At 41.7% G+C, this 25,070-nt stretch overlaps 1 protein-coding gene across 1 annotated transcript in view; it reads left to right on the plus strand.

Moving 5' to 3' along the window:
* Positions 1 to 3,753: 3,753 nt before the first annotated feature.
* The window catches only part of tmc1 (transmembrane channel-like 1), a 39,370-nt gene continuing 18,053 nt past the window's right edge, over positions 3,754 to 25,070 (plus strand). The window contains exons 1-6 of the mRNA XM_072281032.1: positions 3,754 to 3,887; positions 11,757 to 11,847; positions 13,475 to 13,556; positions 16,221 to 16,327; positions 17,882 to 17,980; positions 18,497 to 18,639. Coding sequence (XP_072137133.1) covers positions 3,790 to 3,887; positions 11,757 to 11,847; positions 13,475 to 13,556; positions 16,221 to 16,327; positions 17,882 to 17,980; positions 18,497 to 18,639 — 620 coding nt within the window. The 5' untranslated portion in view covers positions 3,754 to 3,789. The remainder of the gene's footprint in view (positions 3,888 to 11,756; positions 11,848 to 13,474; positions 13,557 to 16,220; positions 16,328 to 17,881; positions 17,981 to 18,496; positions 18,640 to 25,070) is intronic.

Raw genomic sequence — 25,070 nt, forward strand, 5'->3', positions numbered from 1 at the left:
GGGATATGGTCCAGGTGCAGGTCAGTGGGACTAGGCAGAAAAATAGTTCGGCACAGCCAAGAAGGGCCAAAAGGCCTGTTTCTGTGCTGTCATGTTCTATGGTTTTATAAAAGTAAAGGAGCAAAAATTAGTGGAAATTAGAGCATTTGGAAACTAGTAAAAACCTACAGCAGGCAACTAAAAAGCCATAAGGAGGGAAAAGATGAAATATGAAGGTAAGCTAGCCAATAATATCAAAGAAGGATACCAAAAACTTTTACAGATATATTAAATGTAAAAGAGAGATGACAGTGGACATCGGACCACTGGAAAATGATGTAACAATGGGGGAGAAGGAACTGATGGATGAATTAAATAAGTATTTTGCATTTTCCTTAACTGTGGAAGACACTAGCAGTATGCTGGAGGTTTGAGAGTGTCAGGGGGCAGAAGAGAGCGCAATTGTTATTACTAGGGAGGAAGTGCTTGGGAAACTGAAAGATCTGAAGGTAGAAAAGACATCTGGACCAGATGAACTACACTCCAGGGTTGTGAAAGAGGTAACTACAGAGACTGTGTAGGCATTAATAATGATCTTTCAAGATCACCAGATCCTGGCATGGTTCTGGAGGATTGACAATTTGCAAATGTCACTCCTCTCTTCAAGAAGGGAGGGAGGCAGAAGAAAGGGAATAATAGGTCAGTTACCCTGACCTCAGTGTTTGGGAAGATGTTGAAGTTGATTGTTAAGGATGAGGTCTCAGGATACGTGGAGGCACACGATAAAATAAGCCACAGTCAGAATGGTTACCCTAAGGGACAATCTTGCCTGACAAACCTGTTGGAATTCTCCGAGGTAATAATAAGCAGGATACACAGAGGAGAATTGGTGGATATTGTGTACTTGAATTTTCAAAAGGGCTTTGACAAGGTTTTGCACATGAGGCTGCTATTATAAGGAAGTTACTGGCATGATTGGCAGGAGGTAAAGAGTGGGAATAAAGGGTGCTCTTTCCGGTGACTAGTAGTGTCCCACAGGGGATTGTGCTGGGGCCACTACTTTTTATGTTTTAAGTCAATGATTTGGATGATGGAATTGATGGCTTTGTGGGCAATTCGAAGTTAGGCGGAGGGACAGGTTTTGCTGAGGAAGCAGGGAGGCTGCAGAAGGACTTGGACAGATTAGGAGAATGGATAAAGAAATGGTAGATGGAATACAGTGCCAGGAAGTGTATGGTCATGCACTTTCGTAGAAGGAGCAAAAGCAAAGATTATTTTCTAAATGTGCAATGAATTCACATTCTGAAGTGCAAAGGGACTTGGGAGTCTTCATGTAGGATTCCCTAATGGTTAACTTGCTGGATGAGTCAGTGATGAGAAAGGCAAATAGAATGTCAGCATTCATTTCGAGAGGACTAGAATATAAGTGCAAGTATATAATGCTGAAACTTTAGAGGCACTCATGAGGCTTCACTTGAAATATTGTAAGCTGTTTTGGGCACCTTATTTAAGAAAGGGTGTGTTGACGTTGGAGAGGGTTCAGAGGAACTTCACGAGAATGACTCCGAGATTGAAAGGTTTATAGTATGAGGAACATTTGATGGCTCTGGGCCTGTATTCACTGGAATTTTGTAGAATGAGGGGGGATCTCATTGAAATCTATCAAATATTGAAAGGTGAAGTGGAGAGGATATTTTCTATAGTGGGGGGAGTCTAGGACAGAGGGCAGAGCCTCAGAATAGAGGTACGTCCATTTAGAAGGAACTTTTTTAGTCAGAGTGTGGTGAATTTGAGGAATTTGTTGCCACAGGTGGCTAAGGAGGCCAGGTCATTGAGTGTGTTTAAAGTGGTAGTAGATAGGTTCTTGATTACTCAGGGCATGGAAGGTTGCAGGATGAAAGTAGGAGAATGAGGTTCAGAGGGAAAACACATCAGCCATGATGAAATTGTAGACAAGACTTGATGGGCCAAATGGCTTAACTCTGCTGCTATCTCTTGTGGTCTTATGGAGTTTCTTGAAATAATATGTAGGTGGAGCTGTAATGGACCATGAAATGTCCTTGGCAAATCAGATTAAAGAGAATCCCGATGCATTTTACAGATGTATTAGGAACCTATGTTGGAGTAATTGAAAATTTAAACACCTGTTTTGGGGATAATTAAAGTTAAGAGTTTATTTGATATAAATAGTATAGTTTAATTTATTTTGAAGAATTACAATGGCTTACTGTTTTAAATTGACTGAAGATGAATGATCTATGATGTGAGACAGCAGCAATAATGAAAAGACTGATACTAAGAAATAAAGTAAAGTTGTAACATATCAGGCCAGTGGTTGGTGAGTTGATGGAGAAGATCCCGAGAGGCAGGAGTTATGAACATTTGGAGAGACATAATATGATTAGGAATAGTAAGCATGGTTTTGTAAAAGGTAGGCCGTGCTTTACAAGCCTGACTGAATTTTTTGAAAATGTGTCTAAACACATTGATGAAGGTAGAGCAGTAAATGTAGTGTATATGGATTTCAGCAAGGCATTTGACAAGGTACCCCATGCAAAGCTTATTGAGAAAGTAAGGAGGCATGGGATCCAAGGGGACATTGTTTGTGGATCTAGAACTGGCTTGCAGCTGGCAAAGAGTGGTTGTAGATGGGTCATATTCTGCATGGAGATCGGTGACCAAAGGTGTGCCTCAGGGATCTGTTCTGGGACCCCTACTCTTCGTGATTTTTATAAATGACCTGGATGAGGAAGTGGAGGGAAGAGTTAGTAAATTTGCTGATAACACAAAGGTTGGGGGTGTTGTGGATAGTGTGGAGGGCTGTCAGAGGTTACAGCGGGACATTGATAGGATGCAAAACTGGGCTGAGAAGTGGCAGATGGAGTTCAACCCAGATAAGTGTGAGGTGGTTCATTTTAGTAGGTCAAATATGATGACAGAATATAGTATTAATGGTAAGACTCTTGGCAGTGTGGAGGATCAGAGGGATCTTGGGGTCCGAGTCCATAAGACACTCAAAGCTGCTGCGCAGGTTGGCTCTGTGGTTAAGAGAGCATACGGTGCATTGGCCTTCATCAATTGTGGGATTGAGTTTAAGAGCCGAGAGGTAATGTTGCAGCTATATAGGACCCTGGTCAGGCCCTACTTGGAGTACTGTGCTCAGTTCTGGTCGCCTCACTATGGGAAGGATGTGGAAACCATAGAAAGGGTGCAGAGGAGATTTACAAGGATGTTGCCTGGATTGGGGAGCATGCCTTATGAGAATAGGTTGAGTGAACTCGGCCTTTTCTCCTTGGAGCGACGGAGGATGAAAGGTGACCAGATAGAGGTGTATAAGATGATGAGAGGCATTGATCGTGTGGATAGTCAGAGGCTTTTTCCCAGAGCTGAAATGGCTGGCACAAGAGGGCACAGCTTTAAGGTGCTTGGAAGCAGGCACAGAGGAGATGTCTGGGGTAAGTTTTTTACGCAGAGAGTGGTGAGAGCGTGGAATGGGCTGCCGGCGACAGCGGTGGAGGCAGATACAATAGGGTCTTTTAAGAGACTCCTTGACAGGTACATGGAGCTCAGAAAAATAGAGGGCTATGGGTAACCCTTGGTAATTTCTAATGTATGGACATGTTTGGCGCAACTTTGTGGGCCGAAGGGCCTGTATTGTGCTGAAGGTTTCCTATGTTTCTCTGTTTCTATCGTTTGCTCTTTTCTATTTGAGGGTTGTTACCATCAGAACAATATCTTGTTAAATGTTTTGTTTTTGATTTTAGCTCTGAAGAAAAATCTGATGAAGAAGAAGTCATTACAGAAGAAAATATGGCTAAACTGAAGGATGAAGTGGAAGAAAAGAAGAAACTCATTGCAACTTTACGAAATAAGCCCTGGCCTATGAAGCAGAAGTTGCAACTACTGAAGTAAATGTTTCTGTTTCATAATTGATTACAGTTGTGTTATAAAGTCTTAATAAGACATAAGTAACAAATTCACTGTGAGCTATGGGCAGGTAGGAAAGAGTGGAAGGTGACTGGTGATAGTTTCAGTCTTGCGCATCTGAAATCCCAGGCCTCATTTAAATTCCAGGTTACGATTGGCTGATATTTGGCTACCTGGTAGATACAGGTGAAAGGCAAGGAGGTGTTGTCAGGATGGTGATGTGGAAGTGATGAGGAAGGGAGATGGAGCTTACCTACCCAGAAGGTGCTCTTCTCCCTTCAGGCAAGTGTCGGGTATGTAGTGGTTAGCACATCACTTTACGGTACGAGCAGCCCGGGTTCAATCCCACTGCTGTCTGTAAGGAGTTTGTATATTCTCCTCGTGACTGCGTGGGTTTCCTCCCACGGTCTAAAGACGTACCAGTTGATAAGTTAATTGGTCAGTGTAAATTGTTTTGTATTAGGCTAGGGTTGGTGGGCAGTGTGGCTCAAAGAGCTGGAAGGACCTATTTTGCACTGTTATCTCAGGAATGAAATAAATAAGGTACAGGGTGAGTCAGCAATACCTTCTTGCCGAGAGGTACACTCAAAGTACTTAAACCAGATTAGTTCAGGTCACGATTGGGTCTTGTAGGGCTGATGGAATTCTGATTTGTGAAGATTTGTGATAAACATGCCTGCTTTAGAAGGATCTCCAACTGCCCGCAGAGCCAAAATGAATAATATTTGAAATGAATGGAGCTGAATAAGATCTAAAAGGGTAAACAACCCTTTAGCTAGACACCCGATCGGTTTGCATGGACACATTAGTTTTAACTCAACCCTAACATTTAACTTCTAATTGACCACACATTCATATTGCAATATATTTCAGTTGGAAAACTGGAAAAATCCTTAAAATGTGTCAATGGCAAATCCCTTTGTTTCATTAGGTTTAATACCCATTGATACATACAGGTTTCTTTTCTATCAAATGTGCTGAGGTAATTGATTACGATTTGATTACATGTTATTTTTAACTGCTATAACACTTATTGCTACAAAATATGCACATTAAAATTAAAAAAAAAACTCTTCCTGTTTTTGGATTCCAGACCTAATCAGTTCCCCTCTACCACCACTCTGCTCCATCTAGCGGAATTAGTCCTTAATCTTAATAATTTCTCCTTTGGCTCCTCCCACTTCCTCCAAACTAAAGGTGTAGCTATGGGCACCCGTATGGGTCCTAGCTATGCCTGCCTTTTTGTTGGCTTTGTGGAACAATCTATGTTCCGTGCCTATTCTGGTATCTGTCCCCCACTTTTCCTTCGCTACATCGACGACTGCATTGGCGCTGCTTCCTGCACGCATGCAGAGCTCGTTGACTTTATTAACTTTGCCTCCAACTTTCACCCTGCCCTCAAGTTTACCTGGTCCATTTCCGACAACTCCCTCCCCTTTCTAGATCTTTCTGTCTCTGTCTCTGGAGACAGCTTATCCACTGATGTCTACTATAAGCCTACTGACTCTCACAGATATCTGGACTATTCCTCTTCTCACCCTGTCTCTTGCAAAAACGCCATCCCCTTCTCGCAATTCCTCCGTCTCCGCCGCATCTGCTCTCAGGATGAGGCTTTTCATTCTAGGACGAGGGAGATGTCTTCCTTTTTTAAAGAAAGGGGCTTCCCTTCCTCCACTATCAACTCTGCTCTTAAACGCATCTCCCCCATTTCACGTACATCTGCTCTCACTCCATCCTCCTGCCACCCCACTAGGAATAGGGTTCCCCTGGTCCTCACCTACCACCCCACCAGCCTCCGGGTCCAACATATTATTCTCTGTAACTTCCGCCACCTCCAACGGGATCCCACCACTAAGCACATCTTTCCCTCCCCCCCTCTCTCTGCATTCCGCAGAGATCGCTCCCTACGCAACTCCCTTGTCCATTCGTTCCCCCCATCCCTCCCCACTGATCTCCCTCCTGGCACTTATCCGTGTAAGAGGAACAAGTGCTACACATGCCCTTACACTTCCTCCCTTACCACCATTCAGGGCCCCAAACAGTCCTTCCAGGTGAGGCAACACTTCCTCCCTTACCACCATTCAGGGCCCCAAACAGTCCTTCCAGGTGAGGCTGGGGTGATATAGTGCGTCCGGTGCTCCCGATGTGGCCTTTTATATATTGGCGAGACCCGACGCAGACTTGGAGACCACTTTGCTGAACACCTACGTTCTGTCCGCCAGAGAAAGCAGGATCTCCCAGTGGCCACACATTTTAATTCCACATTCCATTCCCATTCTGACATGTCCATCCACGGCCTCCTCTACTGTAGAGATGAAGCCACACTCAGGTTGGAGGAACAACACCTTATATTCCGTCTGGGTAGCCTCCAACCTGATGGCATGAACATCGACTCCTCTAACTTCCGCTAATGCCCCACCTCTCCCTCGTACCCCATCCGTTACTTATTTTTATACACACATTCATTCTCTCACTCTCCTTTTTCTCCCTCTGTCCCTCTGAATATACCCCTTGCCCATCCTCTGGGTCACCCCCCTCCTTGTCTTTCTTCCCGGACCTCCTGTCCCATGATCCTCTCGTATCCCTTTTGCCAATCACCTGTCCAGCTCTTGGCTCCATCCCTCCCCCTCCCGTCTTCTCCTATCATTTTGGATCTCCCCCTCCCCCTCCCACTTCCAAATCTCTTACTCCCTCTTCCTTCAGTTAGTCCTGACGAAGGGTCTCAGCCTGAAACGTCGACTGCACCTCTTCCTAGAGATGCTGCCTGGCCTGCTGCGTTCACCAGCAACTTTGATGTGTGTTGCTCTTCCTGTTAAATTCACTATGTAGAGATTTTAATAACTTGTTTGAGGCTTCATTCATTGAAATGAAATTACTTGCTGTATTAAAGGTAATGAGTGTAATGATCAATTTAAATAAGAGCTGAACATAGAATGATTCTTCTCAGCATTAGAGTTCCAAATGAAATCAGCTTTGAAGACTAATAGGTATAGCTTCTACAGTTAGCTTTACTGCCTTCCTCTCCAGAAGCTGCTAACTCACATACTGAACAATGGATTGTCATTCATTGTCATTCTTCATGTGTGAGCTTAGATATTGACCACTGCAAGTTAATGATTGAATAAGATGATCATTGACTATTTTAGCTCAGATTAAAAGATAATTCTCGGCCCGAAACGTCGACTGTACCTCTTCCTGGAGATGCTGCCTGGCCTGCTGCGTTCACCAGCAACTTTGACGTGCGTGTCTTCACTTTGTGACTCTTTGGAGTTATCTGCTTTCAATAGGCTGTTTATTCAGTCAACAACTGGATTCCACAGTAGTTGAAGACATTAAGTGGGAAAGTAGACTGAGATGGAAAATCAGCCATGGTTGTATATATAGCAGTAAAGGTTCTGGAGGTCATTGGCATCTATTCCTATTCCTTACATTCTCAGGGTCTAATTACTGGTCAGATTTCACTACTCTTTCCAGACCTGAGGATTTCTAACATGTCCTTTTTCTGCAATGGAAACCACGAACTCACCACGACATGTTATTCACCCTATATACTTGCTTAGAGTAGCATATTAAGATCTAGATCTGAAAGACCTTTAAAAGCTGATTAAAAGTCAAAGCAAGTATATATCTCAATATTTCTACATTACAGAGCTGAAATAAATAACTATTGCCATTTTAGCCCAGATGATTTTTCAAAGTTTTAGGATGTTCAAACGCTATGACATTGGCCAATTGCTGGTTTTACAAGTTATGAAGGCCTTTGACTTGTCTTATTTAGCCCAATGTAGTTATAATAAGTTCGTAAGAGAAAGGAGCAGAATTGGGCGATTTGGCTCTTCGATTATGCTCTGCCATTTCATCATGGCTGATCCAAATTTCCTCTAAGCCCCAATCTCTTGCCTTCTCTCCATATCCCTTCATCCCCTGACCAATCAAGAATGCATCAACCTCTGAGTTAAAAATACATAAAGACTTGGCCTCCACAGCTGCCTGTGGCAAAGAATTCCACAGATTCACCACTCTCTGGTGATATAAATTCCTCCTCATCTCTATTCTAAAAGGATGGCCCTTTATTCTGAGGCTGTGTCTTCTGGTTTTAGACTCTCCCAGCGTTGGAAACATCCTCTCCATATCCGCTCTATCAAGGCCTTACACTATTTGATAGGTTTTAATGAGGTCACCCCTCATTCTTCTGAATTCTAGTGATTACAGACACAGAGCCATCAACTGTCTTCATATGCCAAGCCATTCAATCCCGGAATAATTTTTGTGAACCTCCTTTGAACCCTCTCTAGTTTCAATACACCCTTTCCAAGATAAGGGGCCCAAAACTTTTCAAAATACTCCAAATGAGGCCTCAGCAGTGCTTTATAAAGTCTCACGTTACGCCCTTTGCCTTTATATTCTGGTCCTCTTGAAATGCTAACATCGCATTTGTCTTCCTCACCACAGGCTTAACCTGCAAATTAACCTTTAGGGAATCCAGCACAAGAACTCCCAGGACCATTTGCGCCTCAGGTTTTTGTATTTTCTCTCCATTTAGAAAATAGTCAACACTTACATTTCTTCTACCCAAGTACATGACATACACTTCCTGGCACTGTATTCCATCTGCCATTTCTTTACCCATTCCCCTAATCTGTCTAAGCCTTTCTGTAGCTTCTCTACTTCCTCTAAACCTCTTGCCCCTCCACCTTTCTTTATATTGCCTGCAAGCTTTGTAACAAAGCCATCATCTAAATCACCGACATATAAAGTAAAGTGAACACCACTGGTCACCGGCAGCCAACCAGGAAAGGTTCCCTTTATTCCCACTCTTTGTCTCATACCAATCAGTCACTGCTTTACCATACTAGGTTCTTTCCTGTAATAAAATGGGCTCATAGCTTGTTAAGTAGCCTCATGTATGGCACCTTGTCAAAGGACTTCTGAAAATTCAAGTACACAACATCTACTGATTCTCCTTTGTCTATCCTGCTTGTTATTTCTTCAAATAATTCAAACAGATTTGTCAGGCAGGATTTTCCCTTGAGGAATCTATGCTGACTATAGCCTATTTTATCATGTGCCTCCAAGTACCCTGAGACTCATCCTTAATAATTAACTCCAACATCTTCCCAACCACTGAGATCAGACTAACTGACCTATAGTTTCCTTACTTCCACCTCTCTCCCTTCTTGAAGAGTGGAGTGACATTTGCAATTTTCCAGTCTTCCAGAAGCATTTCAGAATCTAATGATTCTTCAAAGATCATTGCCAATGCCTGCAAAATCTCTTCAGCCACCTCTTTCAGAACACTGGGGTGTACACCATCAGGTACAGGTGACTTATTTACCTTCAGACTTTTCAGCTTCCTGAGAACCTTCTCTCTAGTAATGGTAACTTCACACACTTCATGATCCCCGGCACCTGGAACTTCCACCAGGCTGCTAATATCGTCTACAGAGAAGACTGATGCAAAATACTTATTCGGTCCATCCATCATTTCCTTGATTCTTACTACTACCTTTATAGCATAATTTTCCAGAGGTCTAATGTTCACTGTCGCCTCTCTTTTACACTTTATGTATCTGAAGAAACTTTTGGTATCCTCTTTAATATTATTGGCCAGCTTACTTTTGTATTCCATCTTTACCTTTGTAATGACTTTTTTAGTTGCCTTCTGTTGGTTTTTACTCCACTGTAATACTGATATATCTGGCTTTAGCATCACCTTCTCAAATTTCAGTGTGAATTTGATCATATTATGACCACTTTCCTCTAAGGGCTCTTTTACCTTAAGCTCTGTAATCAATTTCAGTTCGGTGCACAACACCCAATCCAGAATAGCTGACCCCCTGGTGGGCTTAACCATGAGCTGCTCTAAAAAGCCATCTTGTAGGCATTCTAGAAACTTCCCCTCTTGGGATCCAGCACTAACCTGATTTTTCCAATCCACCTGCATATTGAAATCCCCCATGACTATTGTAACATTGCCCTTTTGGCATGCATTTCCTATCTCCCACTGTAAATTGTAGACCACATCCTTACTATTGTTTGGGGGTCTGCATGTAACTTCCATCAGGGTGTTTTTATCCTTGCAGTTTCTTAGCTCTATACACAATGATTCAACAACTTCCGACCAGATGTCACCTCTTCCTAATGGTTTGATTTAATTTTTTTTAACCAAATGAGCAACATCAAACCCTCTGCCTTCCTACCTGTCATTCCAAAACAATGTGCATTCATGGACATCAAGTTCCCAGCTATAATCTTCTTTCAGCAATGTATCAGTGATGCCTACAACATCGTACCTGCCAATCTGCAACCGTGCTGCTTGTTCATTTACCTTATTCCATATATTGCGCACATTCAAATATAACATCTTCAGTCCTGTACTCACTCTTTACGATTTTGTTTGCCTTTTATGTTGCAACTCATCCTGTTGACTTCAATTTTGCTTTGCCAACAACCTCTCCTCACAACAACTTGCCCCTGTGTGTAAACTAGCTGCCTCATCCTCAGCTCTATCACCCGCCTTTCCTACAATACTTCTTGCATTGAAATACACACAGCTCAGGACACTAGTCATACCATGCTCAACGTTTTGATTCCTAGCTTTGAGGTTTCACCGATCTTTGCCGCTATAACCTCTCCACTAACTGTTCTGGCACTCTGGTTCCCATCCCCCTGCAACTCTAGTTTGAACCCCACCATGCAGCATTAACAAATCTTCCTGCTAGGATATTAGTCCCCCTCCAGGCCAGGTGCAAACCATCCCTTCTGTACAGTTCCCACCTTCCCTGGAAGAAAGCTCAATGATCCAAAAATCTTATGCCCTACCTTCTACACCAACTCCTTAGCCACATATTAAACTGTGTATTCTTCCTAGTTCTGGCCTCACTAGCATGTGGCACGGGTAGCAATCCTGAGATCACAACCCTGGAGTTCCTGCCCTTTAACTTAGCACCAAACTCCGTGAACTCCCTTGTCAGTCGTCCTACCCACGTCATTGGTATCTACATGGACCATGACTTTTGGCTGTTCACCCTTCCATTTAAGAATGCTGAGGACTTGATCTGAGATTTCCTGGACCCTGGCACCCAGGAGGCAACATACCACCTGGGAATCTTGTTCTTGTCCACAGAACTTCCTGTCTGTTCTTCTAACTAACAAATCCCCTGTCATCACAGCATGCCTCTTCAACCCCATTTCCTTCTGGGTCACAGAGACAGATTCAGTGCCACAGACCCAGTCAGTGTGATTTTCCTGTGTTAAGTCAACCCCCCCTCAACAGTATCCAAAGTGATATACCTGTTGTTGACGGGGAAGGCTACAGGGGTACTCTGCACTGGGTCCTTAACCTCTTTCCCTTTCCTGACTATCACCCAGCTTCCTGTCTCCTGCACCTTTACTGTAACTACCTCACTTTTTGTCTGATCTATCACTCCCCTCAGCCTCCCAACTGATCCGGAGTTCATTGAGTTCCAGCTCCAACTCCTTAACATGGATTGTTGGAAAGTGCAGCTGAATGGACTTCTCGCAGTTGTAGCCATCAGGGACACTGGAGGTCTCCCTACCTTCCCACATCCTGCAAGAGGAGCATTCTGCTATCCTGCCTGGCATCTCTACTGTCCTAGCTGAGCAGTTACAATATGAATGAAAAGATATTTGGCCATCTGATAGACATATCACTAAAATAATAATCTTTCTGGTCTGTTGAAAGATGTAATTGTGATATTGATGTGTTCTCTTAATGCTCATGGTCCTGTTGAAATTAATCATACAACATGATGAATCTAAATTTTCTGATCTGTTTTGCCATTTGTTTCAACTTTTACTTTATCAAGATATGTTTGTCCAATTTTCAGAGAAGCACAGGAATTTGTGGAGAAATTTGAAGGTGCTCTTGGGAAAGGAAAAGGCAAAAAGTTTTATGCCTATAAAGTAATGATGACCAAAGTAAGTGACCCAAACCTGGGATAGAGATACAACTATATCCTTTGATCAATTGATCTATTGTTTCTTTAAAGCCACTTAGTCTTTGTTGGTTGGAATTTGCTGAATTTTCTTGTCATAATGAGCCTATGCAGAATGCTTTTCAATATATCGTTGAACATTTGGGTCCAAGATTTGCTGTTGCCAACAGTTTTCTCTTACCTTACCTTAAACAAACATATATAAAAAATCAAAATCCACAAGTAAGTTAAAGACAAGGCCAGCACTCATAGTCTCTAGCTGTCTTTGAGAAGGAGATGGATCACCTTCTTGTGAAATGCTGTCATTCCTGTAGTTCAGATAGACTGGCAGTGCTACTTTGTGGGAACTAGAGCAACAGAACCCAGAAAATTCATGACATATAATGAGGCCATTTGGCACATTATGTCTATGATGGTTGATCACTCCCATTTTCCAACACCAAGTTCATAGAGTTACGGGTCAGGATCTTCAAATACACACCAAGTGCTTGACAGATGTGATGAGGTAGTTTGTCTCAACCAAATCCATAGGTAATGACTTCCAGACTCCAAACAATCTCTGGTTGAAAAGGTTTTCTTCCCTTATCCCCACACAAACCAGTCTACCATTTTTACCCACAACTGAATTTTATTCATAACTTTTCAAATATAAAAACAGTACATTCAAATGTCTCTACGCTCAGTGCAGAGATGGCAAAAATTCACGTTAGAGTAATGTTATTTTTTCTTACGCATGAGTTCTAGTTCCTCAGTTGACAATGGGCCATGGTCCTAAATTGTGGTCCTTTGAAGCAGCCGTAGCAGGCTTTAATATGCTCTCTCAGATCAACATGTTCCTTTGAAATGTACCAGTTTGCAATATTCATTTGTGTACAGCTCCTTGCACTGGAATGCTGACAAATTTCATTCAGACCAGAGCATTTTTCAACATACTGATAACCTTGTAGGTGCAGTTGGTGTTTATCTCAGTGTGAACTCCTGGGTGCATGTAGAGCACAGAGTCTTCTCAGTCATACAACTATGTAGGATGAGCCTTGCCAAAATCCACTGCATCTCTTTCCAGATCTTCTTGGCAAACATGTTTTCTAGATGGAAATGGACAATGGTCTGATCTGTAATACAGCCAGCAATGGGGCAACATGTAGTGTTGAGATTTCAACTGCACATGAAGGATCTGATAGGGAGGGCCCTTTCCATGACTAGAATCATACTGTTTGCAATAAGCAAGGTCTCAATGCTCTTTTGGAAGTTCTGGTCATGAAGTGGTCTGCTTGAGGAACTACCCGATAGGATTCACTGTCTCCTTTATCCATTGGGCTTTTAGGGCATTCATTGCCTTCCATTAGTGATTCATTTGCAGTCATGTGGTCTTCTGCGCAAAGAAGTCCTGCTCAAAACAGATGGACTCGGCCTCATTCTCAGTCTCAGACAGGATACTGTGAAAAGTACCTTTTTTTTGACAATACCCTACTCAGGAATAAAACTGCTCTGGAAACAGGGTATCATTCTTTTATCTGACTTAGTGAGCAGTAGGTTGATGAGATGATGAAAGTATTTTTCTCAGGTAACTGTGATGAGAAACTGACTATGATTCAAATATCAACTTTCAGAAATGGATGAAGTTTCAGCGTGACTTTGAGAACTTCAAAACTGCCTGCATTCCGTGGGAAATGAAAATAAAAGAGATTGAAAGTAAGTGGAGAAAACAGTGATCATTAAGTCTCTTATAAAATACTCTAGGATACTTTCCAAGTATGAAATGTTTTGGCATGTTGCCTAGTATTTATAAGACAGTTAACATTTCAATATAAATGTCTAGAAATTAGTTCTGGTTCATCAACACTAAGAAGGGTTTATGAAAGCAGCAGGTTAGAGATAAATTTTGGAAGCAACGTAGAATGGGAAATTGCTCCGATGTTCAGTGCATTAAATGCATTTGAAATGTGTTGGCTTTGCTGAAGGATAATTTTGGAAGTTAGATATCTTAAAAATAAACTTGTACTCACAAAGTTGCTTTCTTTCTGTTCGAATGAGCTGCGTCTTCACTTCTCTTCTAAAGAAGAATAATAAAAAATATTCTGTTGGAGAGCGGTCTTGTTGGCAAACGTAGAATTAAGTGCTCAGCATTTCTTGCCTGGAATTTTTTGTCAAAGTCTAATGCAGATGAATAAGATCTGAGCTCACTTACTCTGGATTTTTACCCTGTCCCCTGAATTCATTGTCTGTCAGCAATTGGTGTCAGGCTTGATACTTGTTGGCTTATGAAAATTGCTTTACTTATGAATTTTGCACCGTTGAGGCAACAGAAGCCAATACATCCTATGCGTGTAACAGATTATACAAGATAATTTCAACAAAAATTATGAATTGAGAGAACTATGAACTTGTCAGCAGTTAGGAGGGTAGACAATGCAGCTGCTGGCAAAAAAAAGTAACTAAAATACAGCCCCACAGATCATCACTTGGCAAAGGAGGAAACCAAACTGACTTTTCCACCAGACAGAAGTAGATCAGTAACTAATGGGAAGATGAAGAGGTGCTCAAGGTAAGTTGAAAGCTTTCCTTTAGGTAGAAAGAAGAGACAACCTCTCTACACTATCACACCTACACTTCTCTCACTTTGCTCATGTTTCAAACAGACAGTACAAAGGAATCTGGCTGACGATTCTCAGAAGTGCAAACATCTGGTTTAGAAATTTGGATAGTTGTTACTTTTTCCATTCATTCCATACTCGCGCATCTGTTGGGAGGTAAAACAACCCTATAACTATTGTGCTACCTGTAAGTAGATTAAAATAAACTAAAATATTTCATTCTAGCACTGCATAGATTCAGGCTGATTTGGATTCTGAAGATGTACAGTGTATCTCAGGATGGAATACTATTATCAATCTGCCCAAGAGGGGATTATTTTTACAATCTTTTTTGACAATCTAATCACATGATAGGAGCTCAAAACGCTTGCTCTCACTTTCATAATCTGATCTATTTTTTTTCTCAGAAGTGTAGTGTACAGAAACATTAGACCTTATCCAGCACTGTCTGCAATTCAAAGACAGGGTTGAGAATCAAAGATCTAGCTGGATTGTGAACAAGTGTGAGTGATGCTGTGTGAGCACATTGTTCTCACATTTGCAGGTCAGGGAAGTCATTGAGAAAAGGCTTGTGCAGTAAGTGCAGATTGGAGAGCTATGTTTCACTTACGCTGTTCCGAAACTATATCCTTTGAGATAGTGGCTGACGTTCAGGGCAAGTTCCGACATTTTTCTTAATGGCCTTCATAGTGCCCCAAAGCATCACTCCTGGTTTCCTAGTTTCAAATTAATGTTTCCTACTTCACTGACTATAATAATAATCCTGTTTTTTTTCTGTCATTTCTGTACTTTGCTTGATAGGTATTGTTACGTACCCCGTAACTGGGTTGCCCAACCAGCAGAAATGGATCACTCAGTTGGAGTCTGGATTACTAGAACTAAGAAAGTTTTATTAAAGAAACAAGCAACACAGTACTCTAATCAAAAGGATAATAAATGCAACAGTTCAGCAATGATAAACACACATGTGCACAGAATTAAGATAACAGGATCAATCAAGCTCTATCATTGTCTAGGGGTAAATGACCAGTTTCAAAGTGACGCAAAGTTCAGTTCAATTTAGTTCAGTTCAGTTCGCAGTAATCGCTGCCGTGGGAGATGGACAGTGTTGGGGGAAGGAGAGAGAGAGCAAAACGAGTGAATATTCAAACGGCTTCCACACAAACCTTCGCAGTCAGCTTTCGGGCGAGTCCTTTGTGATGTCATCTGAGGTCACCGACCGTGACCCGTCTGTTTCCAGATACGATCGTTTCTCTGCGGTGGACCTGGCACCCAGGCAAGGGTGGACACACACAAGGTTCCCACCAATCGTGCCTTTCCACCCTGTGCGTCTATGGCTTGTCCCGCGACCAGCCATCCAAAACTTCCTACCGACCTGTGAGAGACGCACCGCTTCCAGGGTCTCGTTACCTCGGGGTGTCGTGTGTGTCTTGCCTTAGCGAACCTGTCCCTTTTTATCCCCCTGCTGGGGTATCGCCTGTCCACCACTTCAAACAGTTCAGGGTTCAAAGGGGGAGCCGATCTTGACAGCTCTCCTTCCGTTACTCTCTCCCGTCCCTTCATTAACATCTCCAAATGCTGCTTCATTGTTTTCCTTATCTCTCTCTCTCCTGAAGACAGGTGGCAGACCAACTGTTGATCCCACTGGTGCCAGCACAGGACAGCTAACATCTTAATCTATGTGTATTCTCGTCACAGTATATTGGCACAAAATTATCACTGTGTGAAGCTTGCAGTAACCACCTTTTTTTGGCTTTACCAGGTCACTTTGGGTCTTCTGTTGCTTCATATTTCATATTCCTAAGATGGATGTACGGGATCAATATGGTTCTTTTTGGATTAACGTTTGGTTTGGTCATGATCCCAGAGGTAAACGTAATTACTGGTTAAAGTTGCATTTTTAAAAAGCCTCTAATTAAATGCTAACTGAACTTCTTCAACAAAACAAATAAGATTTCACAGACAATGAGACAATAAAGATTTCTTGTTATCTGACTATTTTATCAATGTGTTGCTTTTTGCTACCAGGCAAACTCTCAAACAAGTAGTTTGAAGGACAGGAGAATCCCAGTAGTGACTATATTGTTTCCTTCATTGTTGAAGGAAAATTCATGCAAAAGGACTGTAGATCATTGCATTACGTACTGTATCTACTGTAGCAATTGGTGCTCAGTTTCATGTATCTTATTGCTGAGAAACCCAGGTACCAAGTCACCAGTGGTGTTTAACAATGACAGTTTTGACCTTTGAATTGAAACTGTCTTAATCAACTGCACCAATCCTTATCTAGCCAGATCGGTGTAATGCCTGGAACAGCTAACTCTTTGACAATGAGTAGGAACAATGACTTTGACTTCCTCCCCTGTTTTACATATCTGCATTCTGGAATGTAATTTTTTATCAAGTCACTTTTTAAAAAATTTCTTCTTGTTTATATTGTATATGAAGCCGACAAAACAATTAGTTGTTTTAGTTTATATGAATTGTTGAACTCTTTAAAATTGGCATTGAGGATGGAACTCCAGGAAACTGGCCCATGATAGTGATCAAATAGCAATAGCCTGTTACCTAGCAAAAACATTCTGGAACGTTACTGAACCATTTCCTTAACAGGCAAGGACCAGCCTTGTATTTCCATTTTGGCCTCCTGTCCAGCTGCTGGTAGCCATCACACTTTTGCTGTTGAATTCAGCTGGGAGTTTGCCTCGACTATTTTTTTAAGATCCTGATGATAAACTTGCTTCACTAATTGGGTCTATACTGTACTGTTCACATCGCTTGGTTAAAATCGAGTGGGTGGCAGGGTGGGTGGGTAATTTGTTTATAGCTTGCTGATATAACATTTCGAAGAAATTACAGGGTATCACTTTCTGCTGCTGTTTATGTATTCATGTTAACAGCTTTATTAGAAAGCTGGTCTTGGTCACATTCCTGCTCGGTCCGGACAGGATTGTTAGTCTGGTGACAAGAATATCGTGCACAAGGAGTGGGGTTAAACCCTCCCTGTTGCTGCCCTTTGAAGAAAAGGTAAAGCAACTCATTTAAGGCCAGTGGCCAGAATCTTACCCATCATATCTGAAGGACTGTAATAAGATCAGAGAAACCCTATTAATATAGCTTGGATTTTCACCAGACTTCTGCATAAGTTACAGTTAGAAATTGGGAGTAATGTCAAACAAAATTGTAAGTGTTGGAAATTATTACCATGGTCTCAAACCAGAAAAGCTTCAAACCCAAATATTGTCCATGAGTAACAAGCTGATAGGCAGGAATAATTTAATTTCTGTTGTTAGTTATTTTGATATAGCATTGCTATGGACCAATGAGGTTTGAAACTTATTTTTTGACTTAGATATTTTTAACTTTATTAAAGTTTGAGATTGAACTGGTTATATGGTTGTAAATAATAATATTTGATTTTAGGCTCTGATGGGAAAGCCATATGGTAGTATGCCTAGAAAAACAGTTCCAAAGAGTGAACAAGACTCAGCCATGAATTTTGCCACTTTGTGGGATTTTGGGGTAAGATTTTTTTGTTGGAGAATGAACCTTGTAAAATAGATAAATAGCATCAGAATATTTTCAGTTCATAGTTATATATATGCAGGTGGCATAGGCAGCGCTGCTGCCTCACAGTTCCAGTGATAGGGATTTGATCCTGACCACTGGTACTCTCTATGCCGGCTTTGCACATTTTCCCCATAACTACATGGATATCTCTGGGTGCTCCGGGTTCATCTCACATCCACAGACCGCGCAGTTCGATAGGGTAATCTGCCACTGTAGGCTGCCCCTCGTGAGAAGGTGAGTAGTAGAAACTGGTGGCGTGAGAGGAGTTAATTATGGTGTGAGAGAGAATAGGTAGCAAAGGATAAGCGTATGAATGGGACTGGTGGAGCTGTTCCGAGCATTGGCATAGACTCAATGGGGCCAATAGCTTCCTTCCGCATTGAAGGGAAATATGTACGTACTAAATTGCATAGTTTTTAACTTGTTGTGAAGAATACAGTTTTAAAAAATATTATTTTTTTTTGCCAGGGCTATGCACAATATTCTGTCCTTTTCTATGGTTATTATAATCATCAGCGGTCAATTGGATGGCTGAAGTTCCGGCTTCCTTTGAGCTATTTCCTGGTGGGAATTGGCACAATAGGATACAGCTTCATGGTGGTGATTAGAACGTAAGTTCCATCTTCTGGAATAGAATATTTTCTTGGAAAATTGGGTCCAAACAAGCCATCCATTGAGCAAAGTCAAACTACGTTTTTGTGTTTTCAAATGAACCATTAGGACAATAAAATAGTTTAAGCAACACACATCAAAGTTGCTGGTGAACACAGCAGGCCAGGCAGCATCTCTAGGAAGAGGTACAGTCGACGTTTCAGGACTAACTGAAGGAAGAGTTAGTAAGAGATTTGAAAGTGGGAGGGGGAGGGGGAGATCCAAAATGATAGGGGAAGACAGGAGGGGGAGGGATGGAGCCAAGAGCTGGACAGTTGATTAGCAAAAGGGATATGAGAGGATCATGGGACAGGAGGCCCAGGGAGAGAGACAGGGGGGGGGGAACCCAGAGGATGGACAAGGGGTATAGTCAGAGGGACAGAGGGAGAAAAAAGAGAGTGAGAGAAGGAATGTGTGTATAAAAATAAGTAACAGATGGAGTACGAGGGAGAGGTGAGGCATTAGCGGAAGTTAGAGAAGTCAATGTTCATGCCATCAGGTTGGAGGCTACCCAGACGGAATATAAGGTGTTGTTCCTCCAACCTGAGTGTGGCTTCATCTTTACAGTAGAGGAGGCCGTGGATAGACATGTCAGAATGGGAATGGAATGTGGAATTAAAATGTGTGGCCACTGGGAGATCCTGCTTTCTCTGGCGGACAGAGCGTAGGTGTTCAGCAAAGCGGTCTCCCAGTCTGTGTCGGGTCTCGTCAGTATATAGAAGGCCACATTGGGAGCACTGGACGCAGTATATCACCCCAGCCGACTCACAGGTGAAGTGTCGCCTCACCTGGAAGGACTGTTTGGGGCCCTGAATGGTGGTAAGGGAGGAAGTGTAAGGGCCTGAATATTGGTAAGGGAGGAAGTGTAGGGGGCTGAATGGTGGTAAGGGAGGAAGTGTAAGGTGACGAAGGGTCTCGGCCTGAAACGTCTACTGTACCTCTTCCTAGAGATGCTGCCTGGACTGCTGCGTTCACCAGCAACTTTGATGTGTGTTCCTTGAATTTCCAGCATCTGCAGAATTCCTGTCATTTGCATTTATAAAATAGTTTACTTATAATTATTAAGGTGATGGCAGTTCAACTGATAACATAGATGAAAATGGTATTTGCTCTATATTGGGGTAAATACAATACTGTTTATAAAATATGTCATGTATATATCCTGAATGAGCCACACAGCCTTTAAGCATTATGGTTGTATTTAGTATTAGAACCAAGTCACAAATCAGCCAAAAAGTATAATGTCATAGAGTACTACAGTGCAGAAACAGGCTCTTTGGCCCATCTAGTCCGTGCTAAACTGTTATTCTGTCTAATCCCATCGATACACACCCAAACCCTAGCTCTCCATACATTTCCCATTCATGATGGGCCGAATGGCCGACTTCTGCTCCTTTGTCTTATGGTCTTATGTACTTATCCCAACTTCTCTTAAATGTTGCAATTAAAATGCAGAACATCATGAATTAATGGAAAACAGGAGATTCAAAAAAAAAGAAATAGGAAAAGAATAAATAAAATGGGTCATTTTATTTCTTCAATGGTAGCTTCATCTGCGATGATAATATTGGAGTTTTTGATTGGTATTTAATGGGCTATGGTCAGACCAGACTATAAAGCTGACAATTGAAACTGAAATTGATATTAACATGCAATCCATTTTTGAAATTATATTAATAAAATCAGCAGATGTATTAGCTGTGACAGAACTAATCCCATTGCCAGCAATTCACCTTCTGGTTACAAAGGCACCAGGAGATTGGATTTACTCAAAGTCCAGCCACACTCCTATAGGGAGTACAATACAATAAAATCATGGTGCTAAATTGATCACTCGAAGTCAGTGCTTCCCAAGTGTTCTAAGGGGGCGTTAGATTCTTGGGGGTGGGGACGGTAAGCGGCACCCTAACTTGAGGCATGAGACCTGCCCAACCATGTCAACTCGCTGCCTCATTAACATACAACAGGTATTCCCAGTTTGTGCTAACTTTTAATTTTAATTTAGCCCCATTAATGATGGATAAATGCATATGGTGTGATTTCTGAGTCTGAAGGCAGTGAAGCCTTGAATTGTAATCCTGCTAAGTAACAGAAACTACTAAAAGTGCATCAGTACACTGTTACAAACCTGGAGTATGGTTTTATTCCGTTTCTGTCCGATCTGTGACACTCCATGTGTCTTATTAGTAACACTGTACTATCTAATGAAGCCATGAAACCATTAAGATTGCAGGAACACTTCAGTAAAAGACACTCTGAAAAGGCTACATATGGTATTACTCAGTTCCAGAAGATGAAAGAAGCATTTGAAAAGCATTGCACACTCGAGTCATTTGCCAAGAAAGCTAAAAATGACCTTAATAGTGGTCTCATTGCTTCTTATAACATTTCCAAAATGAGAGCAAAGTGTGGAAAATCTCATACAATTGGTGAAAGATTAATGATGCCTGCTCTATCAAAAGTGCTCACCACTGTTCTCAAAGTGAATACCAGTGTTTTAAAATCAATTCCTCTGAGTAATAACTCTGTAGCTCATCGTATTAACAAAATGAGTGAAGGCATTGAATATCAACTATGCACAGAGCTACAAAAACAGAATTTTGGATACAACTGGATGAGTCAACTGTGTGAGACAATGAGGCATTACAAATGGCATATTATGGTTTATCAAAGATAGTGAAGTTTCTTGTGCAACAGATGGAACACTATATATAACAGGTCACCATGCTGGTTTAGTGGCAAGTAGGAGAAAAGTAATTCCAAGTCTGTTTGCAATCCATTGTGTAATCCATCATCAAAACCTCACAACCAAAAACCACAGCCTGTGACTGTTTTCAAGCATGACTCTTGTAATATCTGCTATCAACAAAATTAAAGCTCATCCATTAAATAGCAGGATATCACCAGTTATGCCAAGATAACGATTGTTGCACACTTGGACACAAAAGGGACTTCCAGGCGTGCAGAAGTTTAAAATAATGTCTTTATTTTCCTTTCTGGAGATACAGGAACACAAGCGCATTGGCTTACCGTGCATGCTGCCGGGCCGTCTCCGTCTACTCCATCACGTGCGCACTCCCATACCCCCAGGACCCCTCAGCTGCCCCAAGTGCCTATATAAGCTTTGCCCCTTGTAACCATCAATTAACCTCCTAAAATATTACCGTTGCTAGTGCAACTGACCATTAATCAAATTGTGAATAAACAAAATAACAAACCAAAGCAATAAAAATAATATGAACATAATATAAGAAGATTAAGGGGTATCCAGTGTCCATTAATCTGCTCCACGTTACTTTGGGTCCCACACAATGAAGAGTTTGAACGATTGTTTCTTCACACTGAGGTGTGTTGGCTGTCAAAAGACTGCTACATAAAATGTTTCTTTGATCTTTTTGACACTGTGGTTGAATTTTTGTTCAAAGTCGACAAGAACTTGGGAAACAAGATTGAAGTTCTACGTGGAGAACTTCTACATGTGACGTTTACCAGGATCCTTGTATATGAAGGCCCTTAAGCATTGCGAGTATTCTTACCACCCATCACATAATCTCTTCGACACACTACCACCAGGACGGAGGTACAGATGCATCAGGACTAGGACTGCCAAACTGGGTAACAGTTTCTTCCCCCAGGTGATGAGACAAATGAATACCCTGCCACCATTGGGGTCTCGTCACCGGACTGCGAGTTGTTTACTGTTTACTGTTTACCTATGCTGCACACTTCATGTGCTTACAATGATTATCTTATTTGTAGTAATATTTTGTTTTATGTGCTATGTTCATTATGTATATGTATTATGGGTGCACTGTGGTCTGGAGCAACGCAGTTTCACTTGGTTGTGCAGTATGCATGTATTGTCACATAACAAGCAACTTGAAATAATTTTGTCATTTGCTTTTGGCTAGCATGTTAGCATATTTTAAATTTTAGTTATCTTTTTCAAATCACTGAGTGCGCAAAATGCAAATTGCAAAAGTCACTCCACTCTGTAAGAAGGGATGGAGGCAGAAGAAAGGAAATTATAGGTCAGATAGCCTGACATCAGTGATTGGGAAGATGTTGGAGTCCATTATTAAGGATAAGCGTTCAGGGTACTTGGAGGCACATGATAAAATAACCATGGTTTCCTTAAAAGGATATCTTGCCTGGCAATATCTTCATGTTTGCTGACGACACCATGCCATAGGCTAAATCAAAGGTGGTGAATAACCAGCGTACCGGTGGGAGATTGAAAATAGAGCTGAGAAATGCCACAGCAACAATCTCTTACTCAATGTCATCAAGACCAAGGAGCTGATTATTGACATCAGGAGGAGAAAGCCAGAGGTCCATGAGCCAGTCCTCATCAGAGGATCAGATTTGGAGATTTAAATTTATTTGTGTTATTATTTCAGAGGACATGTCTTGGGCCCAGCACATGTGTAATTATGAAGAAAGCACGGCAGTGCCTCTACTTCCTTAGGATTTTGTGAAGATTTGACATGACATCTAAAATGTTGACAAGGTTCTATTGGTGTGTGGTGGAGAGTATATTGACTGGCTACATCACAGCCTGGTATGGAAACACCAATGCCCTTGAATGGAAATTCTACAAAGAGTAGTGGATATAGCCCCGTCCATCATGGGTAAAGCACATCTACACAAAGCATTGTCGCAGGAAAGCAGTGCTCTCTGTGCCCAAGTCATGCTCTCTTCTTGCTGCTGACTTCAGGAAGAAGGTACAGGAGCCTCAAGGCACATACCACCTGGTTCAGGAACAGTTATTACCCTCAACCATCAGCCTCTTGCCCTATTATTTAAATATTCCCACAACCTGTAATTCATTTTCAAGGACTCTTCATCTCATGTTCTCGATATTTATTGCTTATTTATTTATTGTAATTATTTATTTCATTTTGTATCTGTACAGTTTGTTGTTATTTGCACACTGGTTGAACGCCCAGTTAGTGCAATCTTTCATTGATTCTGTTATGGTTACTAATCTGTTCCGGATCTATGGAGTATGCCTGCTAGAGAATGAGTCTCAGTTTTGTGTTTGGTGACATATATACACTATGATAATAAATTTACTTCCAACGTTTGAACAAATCTGTTTGAATTATTTGAGGAAATAACAGGTAAGATGGACAAGTAGAGACAGTAGATGTTGCTTACTTGGATTTTCAGGAGGCCTTTGACAAGGTGCCACACATGAGGCTGCTTAACAAGCTAACATCCCATGGTATTACAGGAAAGATACTAGCATGGATAGAAGATTGGCTGACTGGCTGGAGGCAAAGAGCAGGAGTAAAGGGGGCCTTTTCTGATTGGCTGCTGGTGACTAGTGGTGGTCTGCACTTGTTGGCATTGGGACTGATTCTTTTCATGTTATATGTGAATATTTGGATGCCGGAATTGATTGCTTTGTGGCCAAGTTTGTGGATGATGCGAAGGTAGGAGAGGAGCAAGTAGTTTTGAGGAAGCAGGAGTCTGCAGAAGGATTTAAACAGATGGGTGAATGGGCAAAGAAATGGCAGGTGGAATATAGTGTAGGGAAGTGTATGGTCACGCAGTTTGGTAGAAGGAATAAAGGCATAGACTATTTTCTAAACGGGGAGAACATTCAAAAATCAGAGGTGCACAGGGACGTGCGAGTCCTTGGCCAGAATTACCTAAAAGTTGACTGGCAGGTTAAATCGGTGGTAAGGAAGTCAAATACAATGTTAAAATTCATTTTGAAAGGAATGGAATATAAATAAGAACAATGATGTAATACTGAGGCATTATAAGGCATTAATCAGACCATGCTTGGGGCATTGAGAGCAGCTTTGGACCCCTTATCGGAGAAAAAAATTGTGCTGACATTGGAGAGGTCCAGAGGAGATTCATGAGAATGATTCCAGGAATGAAAGGGTTAACGTATGAAGAGTGTTTTTAATTATGCTGGGCCTGTACTCACTGTTGTTTAGGAGAATGAAGGAGGATTCGCACTGAGATCTATTGAATATTGAAAGGTCCAGATTGAGTGGATGTAGGGAGGATGTTTGCTATAGTAGGTGAGTCTAGGACAAGAGGGCACAGCCTCCGAAGAGAGCAGGGGTTCCCAACTTGGGGTCCCCTTGGATCACTCTGTTAATGTTAGGGGACCATGGCATTAAAAAGATTTGAAACCCCTAGACAAGAGGGACGTCCATTTGGAACAGACATGAAGGGAAACCCATGGGATTCATTATCACAGGAGGCTGTGGAGGCCAAGGCATTGAATATATTTAAACAGTGGTTGATAGGTTCCTGATTAGTCAGAACATGAAAGGTTACGGGTACAAGGCAGGAGAATGGAGCTGAGAAGGATAACAAATCAGCCATGATTGAATGGTGGAGCAGACTCCATGGACTGAATAGCCTA

The sequence above is a fragment of the Mobula birostris genome, chromosome 17, assembly GCF_030028105.1.
Source record: "Mobula birostris isolate sMobBir1 chromosome 17, sMobBir1.hap1, whole genome shotgun sequence".
NCBI classification, from domain to species: Eukaryota; Metazoa; Chordata; class Chondrichthyes; order Myliobatiformes; family Myliobatidae; genus Mobula; species Mobula birostris.